Source organism: Oncorhynchus masou, chromosome 24 (genome assembly GCF_036934945.1).
Source record: "Oncorhynchus masou masou isolate Uvic2021 chromosome 24, UVic_Omas_1.1, whole genome shotgun sequence".
NCBI classification, from domain to species: domain Eukaryota; kingdom Metazoa; phylum Chordata; class Actinopteri; order Salmoniformes; family Salmonidae; genus Oncorhynchus; species Oncorhynchus masou.
The window spans coordinates 99,180,956-99,208,912 of record NC_088235.1 but is presented as its reverse complement, the minus strand read 5'-3'; the positions used below and the strand labels follow the sequence as shown (position 1 = coordinate 99,208,912).

The 27,957-nt window shown below is 39.0% G+C and overlaps 1 protein-coding gene across 2 annotated transcripts in view; it reads left to right on the top strand.

Moving 5' to 3' along the window:
- LOC135513115 (tensin-3-like) overlaps nt 1-27,957 on the top strand; it is a 114,590-nt gene that overhangs the window by 50,631 nt on the left and 36,002 nt on the right. For both annotated transcript variants that reach the window (XM_064935835.1, XM_064935834.1), the window contains 2 exons: nt 2,262-3,191; nt 13,631-13,752. In XM_064935835.1, coding sequence (XP_064791907.1) covers nt 2,262-3,191; nt 13,631-13,752 — 1,052 coding nt within the window. The remainder of the gene's footprint in view (nt 1-2,261; nt 3,192-13,630; nt 13,753-27,957) is intronic.

Here is a 27,957-nt window from a genome sequence, read left to right as displayed (position 1 = left end):
TGATTTAATTGTACTGTTTTACAACAATCTACACAAAATACCCTGTAATGTCAAAGTGGTTGAAAAATTCCACTTTTAAATTCCACTTTTAAATTAAATAAAATACCTAAAATATAGTTGTTGCATAGGTGTAAGCTCCCTGAGTCAGTTCATGTTAGAAACACCTCTGGCATCGATTACAGCTGTGAGTCTTCTTGGGTAAGTCTTTTAAAGCTTTGCACACCTGGATTGTGCAACATTTGTCCATTATTTCTTTCAAAATTCTTCAAGCTCTGTCAAAATGTTGGACAGCAATGTTCAAGTCTTGCCATAGATTTTCAAGCAGATTTAAGTCAAAATGGTGACTTGGCCAGTCAGGAACATTCACTGTCTTCTTGGTAAGCAACTCCAGTGTAGATTTGGCCTTGTGTTGTAGGTTATTGTCCTGCTGAAAGGTGAATTCCTCTCCCAGTGTCTGGTGTAAAGCAGACTAAAGCAGGTTTTCCTCTAGTGTTTTACCTGTACTTAGTTCCATCTCGTTTCTTTTCATCCTGAAAAACTACACAGTCTTTGCCGATGTCAAGCATACCCATACCATGATGCAGCCACCATGCTTGAAAATAAGGAGGCAGTATCTCAGTGATGTGTTGTGTTGGATTTGCCCCAAATATAAGGCTTTGCATTTATGCCAAAAACTATATTCCTTTGCGATTTTTGTTCTTTTCACTATTACTTTAGCGCCTTGTTGCCTAGAAGATGCATGTTTTGAAATAGTTTGTATGTTTGTATTCTTCTTCTTTAGGTCATTATTGTGGAGTCACAACAATGTTGTTGATCCATCCTCAGCCATTGAACTCTGTAGCTGTTTTAAAATCACCAATGTCCTCATGGTAACATCCCTGAGCAGTTTCATTCCTGTCCTGCAGTTCAGTTCAGAAGGTCGTCTGTATCGTTGATGTGCCTGGGTGGTTTAATACATCATCCACAGCATAAGTTTTAACTTGACCATGCTTGAAGATATAGTCAATGTCTGGTTTGTTATTGTTGCCCATCTACCAATCACTGCCCTTCTTTATGAGGCTCAAAGCTCCCTGGTCTTTGTAGTTGTATCTATGCTTGAAATGCAATACTTGACTGAGGGATCTGACAGATGTTTTGACCTGACAGTTGGGGACAGAGGAAGGGGTAGTCATTCAAAAATCATGTCAAGCCCTATTATTTCACACAGAGTGAGTCCATGTAACTTATTATGTGATTTGTTAAACCAAATTTGACTCCTGAACTAATTTAGGCTTGCCTAAGCAAAGGAGGTGAATACTTTTTTGTATGATAAAAAAATGTTTTATCAAAAAATACTATTGTTTTTTCTTCCTCTTTGACATTACAGAGTATTTTGTGTAGATTTTTGACAAAAAGCTATTTTAATCCCACGTTCTAACACAATAAACCGTAAAGAAATCCAGGGGGTCTGAATACTTTTGCAAAGCACTGTATGTGAGGAAATTGTTTGTGTTTAATTTTTTTGTGGAGTTTTATAAAGCTGAGTAGAGACTCAGCAGTTGCCACTTGTCTTTCCTGGTTTACTCTGACGTTAGGGTTACACTTCAGAGGTCACGTGTGTGTGTGTGTGTGTGTGTGTGTGTGTGTGTGTGTGTGTGTGTGTGTGTGTGTTTGAGCTTGCCAGCCGTGCCCTACCTCATTGATCACTCACTGTCTCTGTTATTTTGTCTCTCCTTTCTGCTTTTCCAAAGTGTCTGTGTCCCATAGGCTTAAGATTCTTCATTTGTTCATTCATATTCCATGTATTCCATTCTGGTCTGGGTGAGCTAGGTGTTAGGCGATGTGATGTAGCATGTGTTTGTGTTGCCTGCATATTGAATGGTGCTGGTGGTTGACTGTGAACACGCTAGCTAACAGACTAATGCCATGCTATCTGTCATATCAGAGCCCAGGTGGAGGGAGGGGTCCTCTGCTCTGTCAGGCTTGGTGTGTTCTTTCTGAGACAGAAGCAACTATGCAGATAAAGACACACACGCAATGTAGAGCTCACACAAAGACACCGCTGTTATCTAGATGGAGTGTGTCTGGTCTGGAGACAAGGCAAACGTCTGTGTGTATCTATCTGTGAATGTGTGTGTCAGAGGATGACTAAGACAGGAGGGTGAGGGTTGTAGGTTGTAAAGCGTGTAATATGTGTGACTCAGTAGATGTGAGTATGTGTGTAAATATTCACTACTTGTTATGGCTGTCTGTCTTACTCTTCCTCTCCTCCTCTTACTCAGCTCTGCCTCGTAGCCCGGGCCCTGTCGATGGCAACCTATCCGCCAGAGTAAGGAAGGGAAGTAGTGACGAAGGAGCTCCGTTTCACCTGGCAACCAGCTGCCCTATCCCCAGTGACCTTAAACTGTCAGCCAGCAAAGACGCAGGCCTCTCTATCGCCTCCCAGAGGACCGGAGGTATTACTGCAGTGAGCCCCAAGAGAGGGCCCAGTCAGGACGAACTTACCCAGCTCAGGCGGCTTCTATCTGGGGTCGGCCTGGAACCTCATCTGGAGGACATAACTGACCTCCCAGCCTCCTGCAACGCAGCGAGGGAGATGGAGGGGGATGAGGCTGGGTTAGGGCAGCCTGTGAAGGCCTCTCCTAGCGAGAGGGAGTCAGACATCCTTTATGATGACGAGGTTAGCCCCGAGGCTAGCATTGGCTCGTTCTCCTCTGAGAGCATACCTGAAGCCCAGGGATTGGTCCAGAGTGGAAGTGGATACTCCACCCCCTCCACCCAATCATGGGTGCAGCAGCAGCAGATAGTCGTCAGGGGGCAGGACAGCCCTGTGGATACACTTTCTCTGATTGGTCCAAACACCTTGTCACTTCCAGACATGCCCAATGGGGGGAGCAGCAGCAGAGAGTCGGTGAAGAGAGGAGTGGAGGGAGGGGTGGGGTCGCCTGTACAGACAAACAGTCACACACACGCCTCACACACCACCCATACACTGTTGCCCTCAGGGGAACCTTGCGGGCAGGAGGAGCTTGCTTCGTTAGCCACAGACATTGATGAGTCCATTGAGCAGCTTAACCAGCTGATCCTAGATCTGGACCCCACCTTCATACCTGTTCCCACTCGACACACCCCCCTCCCCCTTGCTCTCTCCACCTCCCTCTACACCAATGGTAACAACCATACGAAGACACATGCCAACGCCAGCCAATCAGGTAAGACCATATTCGCAGAACAGGGTACCATTGATAGAATAGAAACCTGATAGATAGAAACCTGTTGAAATTAAATACCTGTGTGTCTGTTAATTTAATAAATGTATTTGAGATACAGTAGAATCACAAGGAAAGGTACAGTAGAATCACAAGGAAAGGTACAGTAGAATCACAAGGAAAGGTACAGTAGAATCACAAGGAAAGGTACAGTAGAATCACAAGGAAAGGTACAGTAGAATCACAAGGAAAGGTACAGTAGAATCACAAGGAAAGGTACAGTAGAATCACAAGAAAAGGTACAGTAGAATCACAAGGAAAGGTACAGTAGAATCACAAAGGTGTATTCCCTCTGATGTTCCAGTCTATTGTCCTCAGTAACAGTAGAATTATCACATTTAGGAGGCCCCATCTCACAGAGGCGGGGTTATGGAAGGACATGTAAAGGAAACAGATCAGAGGAAACAGGCTTATACATTACAGCTGTACTGTTAAAGATTTCCATTGTTGGAATCCCTCAGAGAAATACCATAAAACAGCTGTCTGTCTGTCTGTCTGTCTGTCTGTCTGTCTGTCTGTCTGTCTGTCTGTCTCTGTCTGACTGACTGACTGACTCAGTGACATGATTCCAGATGCCAGGCTAAAGAAAATAAAGTTGTTCCAGTTTTCAGATGTTTAGAGTGGTGCAGGTGAAGAGCTAGGTTTGAACATGTTCTCATAGCAGAGTTCAACACAGACACTGTATACACCTTCATGTAACACTGTCTGGCTGTGAAACTACCCTTCTAACCAAGGGAAGTCTGGCATGGTCCAGGGCTTGTCCACTGTGTTTGCTGAGTTGGTGTAAAAGTTTGCTTAAGCCGGTAATAGATACTTCTATATAAGCAGTGTAAAATCAGGGCCTCATAAGTACAGTACAGTAAATGACAAACTAACATCTTTAACATTATTTTTTTAAGTGACTAGAAGAAATGTCTTCACAGCCAGGATTACATGTACTATAGCAGAACCCAATCAAACTTAGCTGTAGTTGTTGCAGATGGAACTGAACTGTACTGTATGTACTGTATGTATTGTACTGTACTGTATGTACTGTACTGTATGTACTGAACTATATGTACTCTATGTACTGTACTGTATGTACTATACTGTACTGTATGTACTGTACTGTATGTGCTGTATATACAGTATTATATGTACTGTACTCTATGTATTGTACTGTACTCTATGTACTTTACTGTATGTACTGTACTGTTCTGTATGTACTGTAATATATGACTATGTACTGTAATGTAAAAACTGTATATGCTATACTGTATATACTGTATATTACTGTATGTACTGTAATGTAAGTACTGTACTGTATGTACTGTAATGTAGGTACTGTACTGTATGTACTGTAATGTAGGTACTGTACTGTGTACTGTATTGCATGTACTGTATGTACTGTACTGCATGTACTGTATGCACTTTACTGTATGTACTTGTACTGTATGTACTGTATGTATTGTAATATTGGTACTGCATGTACTGTACTGTATGTACTGTACTGTATGTACTGCACTGTACTGTGCTCTATGTACTGTACTGTATGTACTGTACTGTACCATATGTACTGTATGTACTGTACTTTACTGTATGTACTGTACTGTAATATATGTACTGTAATTACTGTACTTTACTGTATGTACTGTGATGTGCTATACTTTATGTACTGTAATAATGTACTGAATGTACTGTACCATATGTACTGTATGTACTGTACTATATAATACTGTATGTATTGTATGTACTGTATGCACTGTAATGTATGTACTGTATGTTGTGTACTGTATGTACTGTATGTACTGTACTATACTGTACCCTACCATACTATACTGTACTGTATGTATTGTACTGTATTCTACTGTACTGTACTGTATGTACTGTACTGTATGTACTCTACAGTATGTACTGTACTGTATGTACTGTACTATATTGTACTCTACTGTATGTACTGTATGTTTCAGGACAATGGGATATTGTGACAACTAAGTGATACTGTAAAGGTAAAAAAAGTTAACTTTGACTTCCAGTCATACAGTATGATCAGTGAGGGGTTTGTTCCTCTACCTTCCTAGCTGCTAGTTCTGTCCGGTGTGTTTATTTCAAGTTTATTTGTCATGTGCACATGATACAGAAGGCGTAAAACATACAGTCAAATGCTTTCTTAAAAGCTCTTTCCCAACGATGCAATATTCAATATCAAGATTAGAGAAATAATATAAAGAGGTGAATATGAGCAGCACAAGGGCTACATTACAAGAACAGGAGTGAAGTTAAGCATGTACATCAGAGCAACTTGATCAGTTGGACCCAGTCCCAGACAGATGGAAGAGGAACATCTTGAATTATTTGGGAATCTAGCATAAAGACCGTGTGTGTCGGTATCTACCATAGAGAGTAATCACACATTCCCAAATCCAGTTCAGGTGTTTTGTAAACCCTGCACTCCAGGGAAGACCTGCTCCGATTACAGAATGACGGTAATTCCAGACACCCTCCCGAACACCCCACTGAGGGCCTCACAGTAATTCACCGTGATTCATATCGCCATGGCAGCCAGATTCTTGTCGCGATGACAGCAAGCTTTGAAGTGATGCAGAGGAAGGGAGACACCATTGAGTAGCAACGAACATGCCCCACCCACCTGAGGGTGGATTTTTCAGACATCTAATTCCTGTGTTTGAGGGGTGCAAAATCCTATTGTCACTTAAATCTTGCAGGGTTGATTGCTTTAATTTTACTCCTATGACTCTTTTATACTTGTATTGCTTGTGCCTGTTGTTTTCCCCGTTAACATTACTAATGCAGAAATGTTGTAATGACCTGTCCAAAAACACCCAGTAATGGCTGAAATAGGCTCAAAGGAATATATTGTCTTTCTGTTGAATCTATAAGAACACTAAAGCTTCGTCTGGGATTTAAAGCACCATCTCAACACTTACATCACAAGAAAAGAAATGGGTGCACATTTTTGGTGGAGTAAAAAAAGGTAATATTTTAATACAGTTGAAATGTTTACAAATTAGTTGCGCTGAAATGAAAGCAACTTCCGAATATGAACACTTAGATTATAGTTATGTCTGATCTTGCAAACAATGTAAAGTATGTTTAGATGGGTGATTGATTTCAGTTCAGGTAAATGCAGGTAGTGTAGACAGAGCAGGTAGAGTAGACAGAGCAGGTAGTGTAGACAGAGCAGGTTGAGTAGACAGAGCAGGTTGAGTAGACAGAGCAGATAGTGTAGACAGAGCAGGTAGAGTAGACAGAGCAGGTAGAGTAGACAGAGCAGGTAGAGTAGACAGAGCAGGTAGTGTAGACAGAGCAGGTAGAGTAGACAGAGCAGGTAGTGTAGACAGACCACTGTACTGTATGTACTGTAATGTATGTACTGTAATGTTTGTGCTGTAATGTACTGTATGTCTGTGATGTATGTACTCTACTGTATGTACTGTAATATATGTGCTGTATTTACTGTACAGTATGTACTGTATATATTGTATGTACTGTACTGTATGTGCTCTTTGTACTGTACTGTATGTGCCATATGTACTGTACTATATGTATTGTGCTGTACTGTATATACTGTATGGGTGGGACATGGGTGTTGCTACTCAATGGTGTCTCCCTTCCTCTGCATCACTTCAAAGCTTGCTGTCATTGTGATATGAATCTGGCTGCCATGGCGATATGAATCACTGTGAGTTACTGCAAGGTCCTCAGTGGGGTGTTCGGAAGGGTGTCTGGAATTACCGTCATTCTGTAATCGGAGCAGGTCTTCCCTGGAGTGCAGGGTTTACAAAACACCTGAACTGGATTTGGGAATGTGTGATTACTCTCTATGGTAGATACCGACACACACGGTCTTTATGCTAGATTCCCAAATAATTCAAGATGTTCCTCTTCCATCTGTCTGGGACTGGGTCCAACTGATCAAGTTGCTCTGATGTACATGCTTAACTTCACTCCTGTTCTTGTAATGTAGCCCTTGTGCTGCTCATATTCTTCTCTCTCTATCTCACCCTCTCTCCTCTGTCACACCCACTCTCTCCCCATTCTCCTCAAGTTATTTTTCCTACAGCGCGGTCAGTTATTGTTGTTGTTAGTGGTGGAGGTGGTGTGGCTGAGGAGATTGATTTGTGTGGTGTTTTCTAAAGGGAACAGATATTACATCTTCTGAGGATGGTTGAGGTTTGATAATAATTACATAACATTGTTACTGGGTTCACCACACACAGTATTGTTGTTCTGGTAAAACTGGGTGTTGGACAGTTGTGATGACTGTGGTTTAGTTAGTTTTGAAATCTTGAAAAAGGGCGACGATAGAGAGGGCAGCCGAGCTTCTAGACCCTAAGCAATTTTGCAGTATTTCGTTTTTTATGTGTTCTTTTATACATTTATTAGGACAGAACGTTTTTGTTCTTACATATAGCCGGGAAGAACTTTTGTATATCAGAGCGGTGGTAACTCACCAGCATTACCAGTATTACGACCAGGTATACCACCAGGTATATGACTTTCCCAAATCGGATACTTTGTTCATACCCCCCAGGGTAATTGAACTGATTCCAGAGGCTGACCCAAAACATCGCCGGCAGAGAAGAAGTACTCAGAGTGGACTTCTAGTCCGTCTCAGGGGGTGTGCACACCACCCACCGCTTCTGAGTATATTACTCACTAATGTTCAGTCTGGATAATAAAGTTGATGAGCTGAGGGCAAGGATTTCCTTCCAGAGAGACATCAGTGATTGTAACATACTCTGTTTCACGGAAACATGGCTCTCTCAGGATATACTGTCTGAGTCCTTACAGCCAGTTGTGTTCTCAGTTCATCGCGCAGACAGGAATAAATATCTCTCCGGGAAGAAGGAGTGTGGGGGTGTATGTTTCATGATTAACTACTTATGATGTGATTGTGATAACATACAGGAACTCAAGTCTTTGTACCGAGTGCGCTGAGAGTCGGGAAGCAAGTTCAGGGAGTGAGTGTTTTAAGAAATAAAGGCAACTAAATACAAAACAAGAAACACAAACAATGCACAGACATGACATTGGAAGAGAAACAATAACGCCTGGGGAAGGAACCAAAGGGAGGGACGTATATAGGGAAGGTAATCAGGGAAGTGATGGAGTCCAGGTGAGTCTGATGACACACAGGTGTGCGTAACGATGGTGACAGATATGCACCATAACGAACAGCCTGGTGACCTAGAGGCCGGAGAGGGAGCACACGACAGTCCTTTTGTTCACCCGACTTTGAATACCTCACAATCAAATGCCGACTGTATTACCTCCCATGATAATTCCCTTTGGTTATAGTCACAGCCGCTAAAACACAGAGACAAAGTGGAGTCGCAATTCAATGTCTCAAACACGAGACGTTAGTGACAGGGTCTACAGACAATCATGGACTACAAACGGAAAACCAGCCACGTCAAGGACACCGACATCTTGCTTCTGGAAAAGCTAAACACCTTCTTCGCCCAATTTGAGGATAACACAGTGCCACCGACGTGGCCTGCTACCAAGGACTGTGGGCTCTCCTTCTCCGTAGCCAGCATGAGTAAGACATTTAAGAGTGTGAACCCTTGCAAAACTGCCAGCCCAGATGGAATCCCTAGCCGCGTCCTCAGAGTATGCGCAGAGCAGCTGGCTGGTCTGTTTGTGGACATATTCAATCTCTCCTTATCCCAGTCTGCTGTACCCACGTGCTTCAGGATGGCCACCATTGTTCCTGTACTCAAATCAAATTTATTTATATAGCCCTTCGTACATCAGCTGATATCTCAAAGTGCTGTACAGAAACCCAGCCTAAAACCCCAAACGGCAAGCAATGCAGATGTAGAAGCACGGTGGCTTGGTGGCTTCTGGCTGTGCTGGGTGGAGATTATAACAGAACATGGCCAAGATGTTCAAATGTTCATAAATGACCAGCTTGGTCAAATAATAATAACAGTTGAAACTGGAGCAGCAGCACGGCCAGGTTGACTGGGACAGCAAGGAGTCATCATGCCCGGTAGTCCTGAGGCATGGTCCTAGGGCTCAGGACCTCCAAGAGAGAGAAAGAAAGAGAGAATTAGAGAGAGCATACTTAAATTCACACAGGACACCAGATAGGCCAGGAGAAGTACTCCAGATATAACAAACGGACCCTAGCCCCCGACACATAAACTACTGCAGCATAAATACTGAAAGCTGAGACAGGAGGGGTCAGGAGACACTGTGGCCCCATCCGAGGACACCCCCGGACAGGGCCAAACAGGAAGGATATAACCCCACACAGCCCCCACACCACTAGAGGGAAATCTTCAACCACCAACTTACCATCCTGAGACAAGGCTGAGTATAGCCCACACAGATCTCCGCCACGGCACAACCCAAGGGGGGGTCCCAACCCAGACAGGAAGATCACATCAGTGACTCAACCCACTCAAGTGACGCACCCCTCCTAGGGACGGTATGAAAGAGCCCTAGTAAGCCAGTGACTCAGCCCCAGTGACTCTGCCTGTTAGAGGCAGAGAATCCCAGTGGAAAGAGGGGAACCGGCCAGGCAGAGACAGCAAGGGCGGTTCGTTGCTCCAGAGCCTTTCCGTTCACCTTCACACTCCTGGGCCAGACTACACTCAATCATTTGACCCACTGAAGAGATGAGTCTTCAGTAAAGACTTAAAGGTTGAGACCGAGTCTGCGTCTCTCACATGGGTAGCGAGACCATTCCATAAAAATGGAGCTCTATAGGAGAAAGCCCTGCCTCCAGCTGTTGCTTAGAAATTCTAGGGACAATTAGGAGACCTGCATCTTGTGACCGTAGCGTATGTGTAGGTATGTACGGCAGGACCAAATCAGAGAGATAGGTAGGAGCAAGCCCATGTAATGCTTTGTAGGTTAGCAGTAAAACCTTGAAATCAGCCCTTGACTTGACCTGAAGCCAGTGTAGGGAGGCTAGCACTGGAGTAATATGATCAAATTTTTGGGTTCTAGTCAGGATTCTAGCAGCCGTATTTAGCACTAACTGAAGTTTATTTTGTGCATTATCCAGGTAGCCGGAAAGTAGAGCATTGCAGTAGTCTAACCTAGAAGTGACAAAAGCATGAATTAATTTTTCTGCATCATTTTTGGTCAGAAAGTTTCTGATTTTTGCAATGTCACGTAGATGGTTAAAAGCTGTCATTGAAACAGTCTTGATATGTTCTACAAAAGAGAGATCAGGGTCCAGAGTAACGCCGAGGTCCTTCACAGTTTTATTTGAGACGACTGTACAACCATTAAGATTAAAGATTGTCAGATTCAACAGAAGATCTCTTTGTTTCTTGGGACCTAGAACAAGCATCTCTGTTTTGTCCGAGTTTAAAAGTAGAAAGTTTGCAGCCATCCACTTCCTTATGTCTGAAACACATGCTTCTAGCGAGTGCAATTTTGGGGCTTCACCATGTTTCATTGAAATGTACAGCTGTGTGTCATCCGCATAGCAGTGAAAGTTAACATTATGTTTTCGAATAACATCCCCAAGAGGTAAAATATATAGTGACAACAATAGTGGTCCTAAAACGGAACTTTGAGGAACACAGAAATTTACAGTTGATTTGTCAGAGGACAAACCATTCAGAGACAAACTGATATCTTTCCGACAGATAAGATCTTAACCAGGCCAGAACTTGTCCGTGTAGACCAATTTGGGTTTCCATTCTCTCCAAAAGAATGTGGTGATCGATGGTATCAAAAGCAGCACTAAGGTCTAAGAGTACGAGGACAGATGCAGAGCCTCGGTCTGATGCCATTAAAATGTAATTTACCACCTTCAAAAGTACAGACTCAGTGCTATGATGGGGTCGAAAACCAGACTGAAGCATTTCGTATACATTGTTTGTCTTCAGGAAGGCAGTGAGTTGCTGCGCAACAGCCTTTTCTAAAAAATTTGAGAGGAATGGAAGATTTGATATAGGCCGATAGTTTTTTATATTTTCTGAGTCAAGGTTTGGCTTTTTCAAGAGAGGCTTTATTACTGCCACTTTTAGTGAGTTTGGTACACATCCAGTGGATAGAGAGCCGTTTATTATGTTCAACATAGGAGGGCCAAGCACAGGAAGCAGCTCTTTCAGTAGTTTAGTTGGAATAGGGTCCAGTATGCAGCTTGAAGGTTTAGAGGCCATGATTATTTTCATCATTGTGTCAAGAGATATAGTACTAAAACAAGAATGTAAAAGTAACTGAACTAAATAACTATCACCCCGTAGCACTCACTTCTGTCATCATGAAGTGCTTTGAAGGACTAGTCAAGGATCATATCACCTCTACCTTACCTGACATCTGAGACCCACATCAATTTGCTGACTGTAGACGATGCAATCGCCATCGCACTGCACTCTGCCCTATCCCACGAGGACAAGAAGAATACCTATGTAAGAATGCTGTTCATTAACTAGGAAACAACACCACCACTTCGCTGATCCTCAACACTGGGGCCCCACAAGGGTGTGTACTCAGCCCCCTCCTGTACTCACTGTTCACCCAAAACTGCACAACAGTAGTAGGCTGTATTACCAACAATGACGATACAGCCTACAGGGAAGAGATGAGGGCGCTGGGAGTGTGGTGCCAGGAAAATAACCCCTCACTCAATGTCAACAAAACAAAGACAGTGATTGAAGACTTCAGAAAACAGCAGAGGGAGCACCCCCCTATCCACATCGATGGGATCTCAGCGGATAAGGTGGAAAGCTTCAAGCTCCTCTGCGTACACCTCACTGACAAGCTGAAATGGTCCACCTACACAGACAGTGGGGTGAAGAAGGCACAGCAGCCTATCATCCAGAAGGCGAGGTCAGTACAGGTGCATCAAAGCTGGGACCGAGAGACTGAAAAACAGCTTCTACCTCAAGGCCATCAGACTGTTAAATAGCCATCAATAGCACATTAGAGGGGCGGCAGGTAGCCTAGTGGTTAGAGTGTTGGACTAGAAACCGAAAGGTTGCAAGATCGAATCCTCGAGCTGACAAGGTAGAAATCTGGCATTCTGCCCCTGAACAAGGCAGTTAACCCACTGTTCCGAGGCCGTCATTGAATATAAGAATTTGTTCTGAACTGACTTGCTAGTTAAATAAAGGTAAAATAAATGGACTTGATTGACGTTAAATCACTGGCCACTTTCATAAATGGAACACTGGTCAATTGAATAATGTTTACATATTTTGTATCTCTTATGTATCTCTTATGTATATAGTGTATTCTATTCAACTGTATCTCAGTCTATAACATCGCTCTAACATTGCTTGTCCATGTATTTATATATTCTCAATTCCATTCCTTTACTTAGATTTATATGTATTGTGTGTATTGTTGTGAAATTGTTAGATATTACTTATTAGATATTATTGCCCTGTTGGAGCCAGAAACACAAGCATTTCGCTACTCAATAACACGTGTATGTGACCAATACAATATGATTTGTTATAGAGGTCAGTTGGAGGCTCTGAGTCTCCTATTGCTTCAGCATCTCTCAGCTCTGTTTCTTCCTCTCTCTTCCTCTCTCTCGCTGTCTGTTTCTTCCTCTCTCTCCCTCTCTCTCGCTGTCTGTTTCTTCCTCTCTCTTCCTCTCTCTCGTGGTCTGTTTCTTCCTCTCTCCCTCTCTCTCGCTGTGTGTTTCTTCCTCTCTCCCTCTCCCTCGCTGTCTGTTTCTTCCTCTCTCTTCCTCTCTCTCTCTCGCTGTCTGTTTCTTCCTCTCTCTCCCTCTCTCTCGCTGTCTGTTTCTTCCTCTTTCTTCCTCTCTCTCACTGTCTGTTTCTTCCTCTCTCCCTCTCTCTCGCTGTGTGTTTCTTCCTCTCTCTTCCTCTCTCTCGCTGTCTGTTTCTTCCTCTCTCTCCCTCTCTCTCGCTGTCTGTTTCTTCCTCTCCTTCCTCTCTCTCGCTGTCTGTTTCTTCCTCTCTCCCTCTCTCTCTGTCTGTTTCTTCCTCTCTCTCCTCTCTCTCGCTGTGTGTTTCTTCCTCTCTCTTCCTCTCTCTCGCTGTCTGTTTCTTCCTCTCTCCCTCTCTCTCGCTGTGTGTTTCTTCCTCTCTCTTCCTCTCTCTCGCTGTCTGTTTCTTCCTCTCTCTCCCTCTCTCTCGCTGTCTGTTTCTTCCTCTCTCCCTCTCTCTCGCTGTCTGTTTCTTCCTCTCTCTCCCTCTCTCTCGCTGTCTGTTTCTTCCTCTCTCTCCCTCTCTCTCGCTGTCTGTTTCTTCCTCTCTCTCCCTCTCTCTCGCTGTTTGTTTCTTCCTCTCTCTCCCTCTCGCTCGCTGTCTGTTTCTTCCTCTCTCTCCCCCTCTCTCTCTCTCTCTGTTTCTTCCTCTCTCTCCCTCTCTCTCTCTCTGTCTTTCTCTGAATTTCTCACCCGCTCCTTTTATATTTCTTTGCCTCTCTCTTTTCAGGCTGGAAGCACAGACAAGACAGTGATGTCACTGATTACCCAGGATTCTACAGTCCTTGTTGGGGCGGAGCCCAGACATTCCAGAATGCTCCGATCTACAGGCCCAACCTACCTCCCTCCCAGGTCCACACACACACACATGAAAACAAACACACACACAGGCGCACGCACACACACACACATTCACACACACACACAGCAGCACCCCAACCTACAGCCCACCCAGGTACACACGCCACCCTCTACCAGCCCATACTGGTTACTCAACAACTGTTATACCACATACATACTCAGTAGTCATGTAGTAGTCATTACGCAAGGAGTTTTTCCCTGATCATGATCATGCGGTTAGTAAAAACAACTGGTTACGTTCATAAATCATTAATCTACCTTAAAAATACCTGACACTTTGTTCATGGTTAATCTACCTTAAAAATACCTGGCACTATGTTCATGGTTAATCTACCTTAAAAACACCTGGCACTATGTTCATGGTTAATCTACCTTAAAAATACCTGGCACTATGTTCATGGTTAATCTACCTTAAAAATACCTGGCACAATACCTGGCACATTACGCAAGGTGTTTTTCCCTGATCATGATCATGCGGTTAGTAAAAACAACTGGTTACGTTCATAAATCATTAATCTACCTTAAAAATACCTGAAACTTTGTTCATGGTTAATCTACCTCAAAAATACCTGGCACTATGTTCATGGTTAATCTACCTTAAAAATACCTGGCACTATGTTCATGGTTAATCTACCTTAAAAACACCTGGCACTATGTTCATGGTTAATCTACCTTAAAAATACCTGGCACTATGTTCATGGTTAATCTACCTTAAAAATACCTGGCACTATGTTCATGGTTAATCTACCTTAAAAATACCTGGCACTATGTTCATGGTTAATCTACCTTAAAAATACCTGGCACTATGTTCATGGTTAATCTACCTTAAAAATACCTGGCACTGTGTTCATGGTTAATCTACCTTAAAAATACCTGGCACTGTGTTCATGGTTAATCTACCTTAAAAATACCTGGCACTATGTTCATGGTTAATCTACTTTAAAAATACCTGGCACTATGTTCATGGTTAATCTACTTTAACCATGAACACCTGGCATGTTCATGGTTAATCTACCTTAAAAATACCTGGCTTATGTTCATGGTTAATCTACTTTAAAAATACCTGGTACTATGTTCATGGTTAATCTACCTTAAAAATACCTGGCGCTATGTTCATGGTTAATCTACCTTAAAAATACCTGGCTTTGTTCATGGTTAATCTACCTTAAAAATACCTGGCACTATGTTCATGGTTAATCTACCTTAAAAATACCTGGCACTATGTTCATGGTTAATCTACCTTAAAAATACCTAGCACTATGTTCATGGTTAATCTACCTTAAAAATACCTGGCACTATGTTCATGGTTAATCTACCTTAAAAATACCTGGCGCTATGTTCATGGTTAATCTACCTTAAAAATACCTGGCTTTGTTCATGGTTAATCTACCTTAAAAACACCTGGCTTTGTTCATGGTTAATCTACCTTAAAAACACCTGGCTTTGTTCATGGTTGATCTACCTTAAAAATACCTGGCTTTGTTCATGGTTAATCTACCTTAAAAATAACAGGCGCTATGTTCATGGTTAATCTACCTTAAAAATACCTGGCACTATGTTCATGGTTAATCTACTTTAACCATGAACAGTGGCAGGTATTTTTAATCTACCTTAAAAACACCTGGCTTTGTTCATGGTTAATCTACTTTAAAAACACCTGGCTTTGTTCATGGTTAATCTACCTTAAAAACACCTGGCTTAGTTCATGGTTAATCTACCTTAAAAACACCTGGCTTTGTTCATGGTTGATCTACCTTAAAAATACCTGGCACTATGTTCATGGTTAATCTACCTTAAAAATAACAGGCGCTATGTTCATGGTTAATCTACATTAAAAATACCTGGCACTATGTTCATGGTTAATCTACCTTAAAAATACCTGGCACTATGTTCATGGTTAATCTACTTTAACCATGAACATAGTGGCAGGTATTTTTAATCTACCTTAACAATACCTGGCGCTATGTTCATGGTTAATCTACTTTAAAAATACCTGGTACTATGTTCATGGTTAATCTACCTTAAAAATACCTGGCGCTATGTTCATGGTTAATCTACCTTAAAAATACCTGGCTTTGTTCATGGTTAATCTACCTTAAAAATACCTGGCACTATGTTCATGGTTAATCTCCCTTAAAAATACCTGGCACTATGTTCATGGTTAATCTACCTTAAAAATACCTGGCGCTATGTTCATGGTTAATCTACCTTAAAAATACCTGGCTTTGTTCATAGTTAATCTACCTTAAAAATATCTGGCTTTGTTTATGGTTAATCTACCTTAAAAATACCTGGCTTTGTTCATGGTTAATCTACCTTAAAAACACCTGGCTTTGTTCATGGTTAATCTACCTTAAAAATACCTGGCTTTGTTCATGGTTAATCTACCTTAAATACACCTGGCTTTGTTCATGGTTGATCTACCTTAAAAATACCTGGCTTTGTTCATGGTTAATCTGCTTTAAAAATACCTGGCGCTATGTTCATGGTTAATCTACTTTAAAAATACCTGGCACTATGTTCATGGTTAATCTACCTTAAAAATACCTGGCACTATGTTCATGGTTAATCTACCTTAAAATACCTGGCACTATGTTCATGGTTAATCTACCTTAAAAATACCTGGCACTATGTTCATGGTTAATCTACCTTAAAAATACCTGGCACTATGTTCATGGTTAATCTACCTTAAAAATACCTGGCACTATGTTCATGGTTAATCTACCTTAAAAATACCTGGCACTATGTTCATGGTTAATCTACTTTAAAAATACCTGGCACTATGTTCATGGTTAATCTACCTTAAAAATACCTGGCACTATGTTCATGGTTAATCTACCTTAAAAATACCTGGCTTTGTTCATGGTTAATCTACCTTACAAATACCTGGCACTATGTTCAGTGTTAATCTACCTTAAAAAGACCTGGCTTTGTTCATGGTTAATCTACCTTAAAAATACCTGGCTTTGTTCATGGTTAATCTACTTTAAAAATACCTGGTTTTGTTCATGGTTAATCTACCTTAAAAATTCCTGGCTTTGTTCATGGTTAATCTACTTTAAAAATACCTGGCTTTGTTCATGGTTAATCTACTTTAAATACACCTGGCTTTGTTCATGGTTGATCTACCTTAAAAATACCTGGCTTTGTTCATGGTTAATCTACTTTAAAAATACCTGGCGCTATGTTCATGGTTAATCTACCTTAAAAATACCTGGCGCTATGTTCATGGTTAATCTACCTTAAAAATACCTGGCTTTGTTCATGGTTAATCTACTTTAAAAATACCTGGCACTATGTTCATGGTTAATCTACCTTAAAAATACCTGGCGCTATGTTCATGGTTAATCTAACTTAAAAATACCTGGCTTTGTTCATGGTTAATCTACTTTAAAAACACCTGGCTTTGTTCATGGTTAATCTACCTTAAAAACACCTGGCTTAGTTCATGGTTAATCTACCTTAAAAACACCTGGCTTTGTTCATGGTTAATCTACCTTAAAAACACTTGGCTTTGTTCATGGTTGATCTACCTTAAAAATACCTGGCACTATGTTCATGGTTAATCTACCTTAAAAATACTATGTTCTGGCTACAGGCGCTATGTTCATGGTTAATCTACATTAAAAATACCTGGCACTATGTTCATGGTTAATCTACCTTAAAAATACCTGGCACTATGTTCATGGTTAATCTACTTTAACCATGAACATAGTGGCAGGTATTTTTAATCTACCTTAACAATACCTGGCGCTATGTTCATGGTTAATCTACTTTAAAAATACCTGGCGCTATGTTCATGGTTAATCTACCTTAAAAATACCTGGCACTATGTTCATGGTTAATCTACCTTAAAAATACCTGGCACTATGTTCATGGTTAATCTACCTTAAAAATACCTGGCGCTATGTTCATGGTTAATCTACCTTAAAAATACCTGGCACTATGTTCATGGTTAATCTACCTTAAAAAATATCTGGCACTATGTTCATGGTTAATCTACCTTAAAAATACCTGGCTTTGTTCATGGTTAATCTACCTTACAAATACCTGGCACTATGTTCATGGTTAATCTACCTTAAAAAGACCTGGCTTTGTTCATGGTTAATCTACCTTAAAAATACCTGGCTTTGTTCATGGTTAATCTACTTTAAAAATACCTGGCTTTGTTCATGGTTAATCTACCTTAAAAATACCTGGCTTGTTCATGGTTAATCTACCTTAAAAATACCTGGCACTATGTTCATGGTTAATCTACCTTAAAATGGTTAATCTACCTTAAAAATACCTGCTTTGTTCATGGTTAATCTACCTTAAAAATACCTGGCTTATGTTCATGGTTAATCTACCTTAAAAATACCTGGCGCTATGTTCATGGTTAATCTACCTTAAAAATACCTGGCTTGTTCATGGTTAATCTACCTTAAAAATACCTGGCACTATGTTCATGGTTAATCTACCTTAAAAATACCTGGCACTATGTTCATGGTTAATCTACCTTAAAAATACCTGGCTTTGTTCATGGTTAATCTACTTTAAAAATACCTGGCACTATGTTCATGGTTAATCTACCTTAAAAATACCTGGCTTATGTTCATGGTTAATCTACCTTAAAAATACCTGGCTTTGTTCATGGTTAATCTACCTTAAAAATACCTGGCGCTATGTTCATGGTTAATCTACCTTAAAAATACCTGGCTTTGTTCATGGTTAATCTGCTTTAAAAATACCTGGCGCTATGTTCATGGTTAATCTACCTTAAAAATACCTGGCGCTATGTTCATGGTTAATCTACCTTAAAAATACCTGGCACTATGTTCATGGTTAATCTACTTTACAAATACCTGGCACTATGTTCATGGTTAATCTACCTTAAAAATACCTGGCACTATGTTCATGGTTAATCTAACTTAAAAATACCTGGCTTTGTTCATGGTTAATCTACTTTAAAAACACCTGGCTTTGTTCATGGTTAATCTACCTTAAAAACACCTGGCTTAGTTCATGGTTAATCTACCTTAAAAACACCTGGCTTTGTTCATGGTTAATCTACCTTAAAAACACTTGGCTTTGTTCATGGTTGATCTACCTTAAAAATACCTGGCACTATGTTCATGGTTAATCTACCTTAAAAATAACAGGCGCTATGTTCATGGTTAATCTACATTAAAAATACCTGGCACTATGTTCATGGTTAATCTACCTTAAAAATACCTGGCACTATGTTCATGGTTAATCTACTTTAACCATGAACATAAAAACACCTGGCAGGTATTTTTAATCTACCTTAACAATACCTGGCGCTATGTTCATGGTTAATCTACTTTAAAAATACCTGGCGCTATGTTCATGGTTAATCTACCTTAAAAATACCTGGCACTATGTTCATGGTTAATCTACCTTAAAAATACCTGGCACTATGTTCATGGTTAATCTACCTTAAAAATACCTGGCGCTATGTTCATGGTTAATCTACCTTAAAAATACCTGGCTTTGTTCATAGTTAATCTACTTTAAAAATACCTGGCTTTGTTCATGGTTAATCTACCTTAAAAATACCTGGCTTTGTTCATGGTTAATCTACCTTAAAAATACCTGGCTTTGTTCATGGTTAATCTATGTTCATGGTTAATCTACCTTAAAAATACCTGGCACTATGTTCATGGTTAATCTACCTTAAAAATACCTGGCACTATGTTCATGGTTAATCTACTTTAAAAATACCTGGCACTATGTTCATGGTTAATCTACCTTAAAAATACCTGGCTCTGTTCATGGTTAATCTACCTTAAAAATACCTGGCGCTATGTTCATGGTTAATCTACTTTAAAAATACCTGGCGCTATGTTCATGGTTAATCTACCTTAAAAATACCTGGCTTTGTTCATGGTTAATCTACCTTAAAAATACCTGGCTTTGTTCATGGTTAATCTACCTTAAAAATACCTGGCACTATGTTCATGGTTAATCTACCTTAAAAATACCTGGCTTTGTTCATGGTTAATCTACCTTAAAAATACCTGGCTTTGTTCATGGTTAATCTACCTTAAAAATACCTGGCACTATGTTCATGGTTAATCTACCTTAAAAATACCTGGCACTATGTTCATGGTTAATCTACTTTAAAAATACCTGGCACTATGTTCATGGTAAATCTACCTTAAAAATACCTGGCACTATGTTCATGGTTAATCTACTTTAACCATGAACATAGTGCCAAAAATACCTGGCACTTGTATTTTTAATCTACCTTAAAAATACCTGGCACTATGTTCATGGTTAATCTACCTTCAAAAATACCTGGCACTATGTTCATGGTTAATCTACCTTAAAAATACCTGGCACTATGTTCATGGTTAATCTACCTTAAAAATACCTGGCGCTATGTTCATGGTTAATCTACCTTAAAATACCTGGCACTATGTTCATGGTTAATCTACCTTAAAAATTCCTGGCTTTGTTCATGGTTAATCTACCTTAAAAATACCTGGCACTATGTTCATGGTTAATCTACCTTAAAAATACCTGGCGCTATGTTCATGGTTAATCTACTTTAAAAATACCTGGCGCTATGTTCATGGTTAATCTACCTTAAAAATACCTGGCACTATGTTCATGGTTAATCTACCTTAAAAACACCTGGCTTTGTTCATGGTTAATCTACCTTAAAACACCTGACTTTGTTCATGGTTAATCTACCTTAAAAATACCTGGCTTTGTTCATGGTTAATCTACCTTAAAAATACCTGGCTTTGTTCATGGTTAATCTACTTTAAAAATACCTGGCTTTGTTCATGGTTAATCTACCTTAAAAATACCTGGCTTTGTTCATGGTTAATCTACCTTAAAAATACCTGGCTTTGTTCATGGTTAATCTACCTTAAAAATACCTGGCTTTGTTCATGGTTAATCTACCTTAAAAATACCTGGCTTTGTTCATGGTTAATCTACCTTAAAAATACCTGGCTTTGTTCATGGTTAATCTACCTTAAAAATACCTGGCTTTGTTCATGGTTAATCTACCTTAAAAATACCTGGCGCTTGTTCATGGTTAATCTACCTTAAAAATACCTGGCTTATGTTCATGGTTAATCTACCTTAAAAACACCTGGCTTTGTTCATGGTTAATCTACCTTACAAATACCTGGCACTATGTTCATGGTTAATCTACCTTAAAAAGACCTGGCTTTGTTCATGGTTAATCTACTTTAAAAATACCTGGCGCTATGTTCATGGTTAATCTACCTTAAAAATACCTGGCACTATGTTCATGGTTAATCTACCTTAAAAATACCTGGCACTATGTTCATGGTTAATCTACTTTAAAAATACCTGGCACTATGTTCATGGTTAATCTACCTTAAAAATACCTGGCACTATGTTCATGGTTAATCTACCTTAAAAACACCTGGCTTTGTTCATGGTTAATCTACTTTAAAAACACCTGGCTTTGTTCATGGTTAATCTACCTTAAAAATACCTGGCTTAGTTCATGGTTAATCTACCTTAAAAACACCTGGCTTTGTTCATGGTTAATCTACCTTAAAAACACTTGGCTTTGTTCATGGTTGATCTACCTTAAAAATACCTGGCACTATGTTCATGGTTAATCTACCTTAAAAATAACAGGCGCTATGTTCATGGTTAATCTACATTAAAAATACCTGGCACTATGTTCATGGTTAATCTACCTTAAAAATACCTGGCACTATGTTCATGGTTAATCTACTTTAACCATGAACATAGTGGCAGGTATTTTTAATCTACCTTAACAATACCTGGCGCTATGTTCATGGTTAATCTACTTTAAAAATACCTGGCGCTATGTTCATGGTTAATCTACCTTAAAAATACCTGGCACTATGTTCATGGTTAATCTACCTTAAAAATACCTGGCACTATGTTCATGGTTAATCTACCTTAAAAATACCTGGCACTATGTTCATGGTTAATCTACCTTCAAAAATACCTGGCACTATGTTCATGGTTAATCTACTTTAACCATGAACATAGTGCCTATGTATTTTAATCTACCTTAAAAATACCTGGCACTATGTTCATGGTTAATCTACCTTCAAAAATACCTGGCACTATGTTCATGGTTAATCTACCTTAAAAATACCTGGCACTATGTTCATGGTTAATCTACCTTAAAAATACCTGGCACTATGTTCATGGTTAATCTACCTTAAAAATACCTGGCTTTAAAAATACCTGGCACTATGTTCATGGTTAATCTACCTTAAAATACCTGGCACTATGTTCATGGTTAATCTACCTTAAAAATACATGGGCTTTGTTCATGGTTAATCTACCTTAAAAATACCTGGCACTATGTTCATGGTTAATCTACCTTAAAAATACCTGGCACTATGTTCATGGTTAATCTACCTTAAAAATACCTGGCACTATGTTCATGGTTAATCTACCTTAAAATACCTGGCACTATGTTCATGGTTAATCTACTTTAAAAATACCTGGCGCTATGTTCATGGTTAATCTACCTTAAAAATACCTGGCGCTATGTTCATGGTTAATCTACTTTAAAAATACCTGGCGCTATGTTCATGGTTAATCTACCTTAAAAATACCTGGCGCTATGTTCATGGTTAATCTACCTTAAAAATCACCTGGCTTTGTTCATGGTTAATCTACCTTAAAAATACCTGGCACTATGTTCATGGTTAATCTACCTTAAAAATACCTGGCTTTGTTCATGGTTAATCTGCTTTAAAAATACCTGGCGCTATGTTCATGGTTAATCTACCTTAAAAATACCTGGCGCTATGTTCATGGTTAATCTACCTTAAAAATACCTGGCTTTGTTCATACCTGGCACTATGTTCATGGTTAATCTACTTTAAAAATACCTGGCACTATGTTCATGGTTAATCTACCTTAAAAATACCTGGCACTATGTTCATGGTTAATCTACCTTAAAAATACCTGGCTTTGTTCATGGTTAATCTACTTTAAAAACACCTGGCTTTGTTCATGGTTAATCTACCTTAAAAACACCTGGCTTAGTTCATGGTTAATCTACCTTAAAAATACCTGGCTTTGTTCATGGTTAATCTACCTTAAAAACACCTGGCTTTGTTCATGGTTAATCTACCTTAAAAATACCTGGCACTATGTTCATGGTTAATCTACCTTAAAAATACCTGGCTTATGTTCATGGTTAATCTACCTTAAAAATACCTGGCATGGTTAATCTATGTTTGTTCATGGTTAATCTACCTTAAAAATACCTGGCAATGGTTAATCACCTGGCTTTGTTCATGGTTAATCTACCTTAAAAATACCTGGCTTTGTTCATGGTTAATCTACTTTAAAAATACCTGGCGCTATGTTCATGGTTAATCTACCTTAAAAATACCTGGCACTATGTTCATGGTTAATCTACCTTAAAAATACCTGGCACTATGTTCATGGTTAATCTACCTTAAAAATACCTGGCATGGTTAATCTATGTTCATGGTTAATCTACCTTAAAAATACCTGGCACTATGTTCATGGTTAATCTACCTTAAAAATACCTGGCACTATGTTCATGGTTAATCTACTTTAAAAATACCTGGCACTATGTTCATGGTTAATCTACCTTAAAAATACCTGGCACTATGTTCATGGTTAATCTACCTTAAAAATACCTGGCACTATGTTCATGGTTAATCTACTTTAACCATGAACATAGTGCCAGATATTTTAATCTACCTTAAAAATACCTGGCACTATGTTCATGGTTAATCTACCTTAAAAATACCTGCCGCTATGTTCATGGTTAATCTACTTTAAAAATACCTGCCGCTATGTTCATGGTTAATCTACTTTAAAAATACCTGGCTTTGTTCATGGTTAATCTACCTTACAAATACCTGGCACTATGTTCATGGTTAATCTACCTTAAAAAGACCTGGCTTTGTTCATGGTTAATCTACCTTAAAAATACCTGGCTTTGTTCATGGTTAATCTACTTTAAAAATACCTGGCTTTGTTCATGGTTAATCTACCTTAAAAATACCTGGCTTTGTTCATGGTTAATCTACCTTAAAAATACCTGGCTTTGTTCATGGTTAATCTACCTTAAATACACCTGGCTTTGTTCATGGTTGATCTACCTTAAAAATACCTGGCTTTGTTCATGGTTAATCTACTTTAAAAATACCTTGCACTATGTTCATGGTTAATCTACCTTAAAAATACCTGGTACTATGTTCATGGTTAATCTACCTTAAAAATACCTGGCGCTATGTTCATGGTTAATCTACCTTAAAAATACCTGGCACTATGTTCATGGTTAATCTACCTTAAAAATACCTGGCTTTGTTCATGGTTAATCTACCTTAAAAATACCTGGCACTATGTTCATGGTTAATCTACCTTAAAAATACCTGGTACTATGTTCATGGTTAATCTACCTTAAAAATACCTGGCACTATGTTCATGGTTAATCTACCTTAAAAATACCTGGCGCTATGTTCATGGTTAATCTACCTTAAAAATACCTGGCACTATGTTCATGGTTAATCTACCTCAAAAATACCTGGCACTATGTTCATGGTTAATCTACTTTAAAAATACCTGGCACTATGTTCATGGTTAATCTACCTTAAAAATACCTGGCTTTGTTCATGGTTAATCTATCTTAAAAACACCTGGCTTTCTTCATGGTTAATCTACTTTAAAAACACCTGGTTTTGTTCATGGTTGATCTACCTTAAAAATACCTGGCTTTGTTCATGGTTAATCTACTTTAAAAATACCTGCCGCTATGTTCATGGTTAATCTACTTTAACCATGAACATAGTGCCAGGTATTTTAATCTACTTTAAAAATACCTGGCACTATGTTCATGGTTAATCTACCTTCAAAAATACCTGGCATTATGTTCATGGTTCATCTACTTTAAAAACACCTGGCACTATGTTCATGGTTAATCTACCTTAAAAATACCTGGCGCTATGTTCATGGTTAATCTATCTTAAAAATACCTGGCGCTATGTTCATGGTTAATCTACCTTAAAAATACCTGGCGCTATGTTCATGGTTAATCTACCTTAAAAATACCTGGCGCTATGTTCATGGTTAATCTACCTTCAAAAATACCTGGCATTATGTTCATGGTTCATCTACTTTAAAAACACCTGGCACTATGTTCATGGTTAATCTACCTTAAAAATACCTGGCGCTATGTTCATGGTTAATCTACCTTAAAAATACCTGGCGCTATGTTCATGGTTAATCTACCTTCAAAAATACCTGGCGCTATGTTCATGGTTAATCTACTTTAAAAATACCTGGCACTATGTTCATGGTTAATCTACCTTAAAAATACCTGGCACTTTGTTCATGGTTAATCTACCTTCAAAAATACCTGGCGCTATGTTCATGGTTAATCTACCTTAAAAATACCTGGCACTATATTCATGGTTAATCTACCTTCAAAATACCTGGCACTATGTTCATGGTTAATCTACTTTAAAAACACCTGGCTTTGTTCATGGTTAATCTACCTTAAAAACACCTGACTTTGTTCATGGTTAATCTACCATAAAAATACCTGTCTTTGTTCATGGTTAATCTACCTTAAAAATACCTGGCTTTGTTCATGGTTAATCTACCTTAAAAAGACCTGGCTTTGTTCATGGTTAATCTACCTTAAAAATACCTGGCTTTGTTCATGGTTAATCTACCTTAAAAACACATGGCTTTGTTCATGGTTAATCTACCTTAAAAACACCTGGCTTTGTTCATGGTTAATCTACTTTAAAAACACCTGGTTTTGTTCATGGTTGATCTACCTTAAAAATACCTGGCTTTGTTCATGGTTAATCTACTTTAAAAATACCTGCCGCTATGTTCATGGTTAATCTACTTTAAAAATACCTGCCGCTATGTTCATGGTTAATCTACCTTAAAAATACCTGGCACTATGTTCATGGTTAATCTACTTTAAAAATACCTGCCGCTATGTTCATGGTTAATCTACTTTAAAAATACCTGGCACTATGTTCATGGTTAATCTACCTTCAAAATACCTGGCACTATGTTCATGGTTAATCTACTTTAACCATGAACATAGTGCCAGGTATTTTAATCTACCTTAAAAATACCTGGCACTATGTTCATGGTTAATCTACCTTCAAAAATACCTGGCACTATGTTCATGGTTAATCTACCTTAAAAATACCTGGCGCTATGTTCATGGTTAATCTATCTTAAAAATACCTGGCGCTATGTTCATGGTTAATCTACCTTAAAAATACCTGGCGCTATGTTCATGGTTAATCTACCTTAAAAATACCTGGCACTATGTTCATGGTTAATCTACCTTCAAAAATACCTGGCACTATGTTCATGGTTAATCTACCTTCAAAAATACCTGGCATTATGTTCATGGTTCATCTACTTAAAAACACCTGGCACTATGTTCATGGTTAATCTACCTTAAAAATACCTGGCACTATGTTCATGGTTAATCTACTTTAAAAATACCTGGCGCTATGTTCATGGTTAATCTACCTTCAAAAATACCTGGCGCTATGTTCATGGTTAATCTACTTTAAAAATACCTGGCACTATGTTCATGGTTAATCTACCTTAAAAATACCTGGCACTATGTTCATGGTTAATCTACCTTCAAAAATACCTGGCGCTATGTTCATGGTTAATCTACCTTAAAAATACCTGGCACTATGTTCATGGTTAATCTACCTTCAAAATACCTGGCACTATGTTCATGGTTAATCTACTTTAAAAACACCTGGCTTTGTTCATGGTTAATCTACCTTAAAAACACCTGACTTTGTTCATGGTTAATCTACCATAAAAATACCTGTCTTTGTTCATGGTTAATCTACCTTAAAAATACCTGGCACTTTGTTCATGGTTAATCTACCTTAAAAAGACCTGGCTTTGTTCATGGTTAATCTACCTTAAAAATACCTGGCTTTGTTCATGGTTAATCTACCTTAAAAATACCTGGCTTTGTTCATGGTTAATCTACCTTAAAAATACCTGGCTTTGTTCATGGTTAATCTACTTTAAATACACCTGGCTTTGTTCATGGTTGATCTACCTTAAAAATACCTGGCTTTGTTCATGGTTAATCTACTTTAAAAATACCTGGCGCTATGTTCATGGTTAATCTACTTTAAAAATACCTGGCGCTATGTTCATGGTTAATCTACCTTAAAAACACCTGGCTTTGTTCATGGTTAATCTACCTTAAAAATACCTGGCACTATGTTCATGGTTAATCTACCTTAAAATACCTGGCACTATGTTCATGGTTAATCTACCTTCAAAATACCTGGCACTATGTTCATGGTTAATCTACTTTAAAAACACCTGGCTTTGTTCATGGTTAATCTACCTTAAAAACACCTGACTTTGTTCATGGTTAATCTACCATAAAAATACCTGTCTTTGTTCATGGTTAATCTACCTTAAAAATACCTGGCGCTATGTTCATGGTTAATCTACCTTAAAAATACCTGGCACTATGTTCATGGTTAATCTACCTTCAAAAATACCTGGCACTATGTTCATGGTTAATCTACCTTCAAAAATACCTGGCATTATGTTCATGGTTCATCTACTTTAAAAACACCTGGCACTATGTTCATGGTTAATCTACCTTAAAAATACCTGGCGCTATGTTCATGGTTAATCTACTTTAAAAATACCTGCCGCTATGTTCATGGTTAATCTACCTTCAAAAATACCTGGCGCTATGTTCATGGTTAATCTACTTTAAAAATACCTGGCACTATGTTCATGGTTAATCTACCTTAAAAATACCTGGCACTTTGTTCATGGTTAATCTACCTTAAAAATACCTGGCGCTATGTTCATGGTTAATCTACCTTAGAAATACCTGGCACTATATTCATGGTTAATCTACCTTCAAAATACCTGGCACTATGTTCATGGTTAATCTACTTTAAAAACACCTGGCTTTGTTCATGGTTAATCTACCTTAAAAACACCTGACTTTGTTCATGGTTAATCTACCATAAAAATACCTGGCTTTGTTCATGGTTAATCTACCTTAAAAATACCTGGCTTTGTTCATGGTTAATCTACCTTAAAAAGACCTGGCTTTGTTCATGGTTAATCTACCTTAAAAATACCTGGCTTTGTTCATGGTTAATCTACCTTAAAAACACATGGCTTTGTTCATGGTTAATC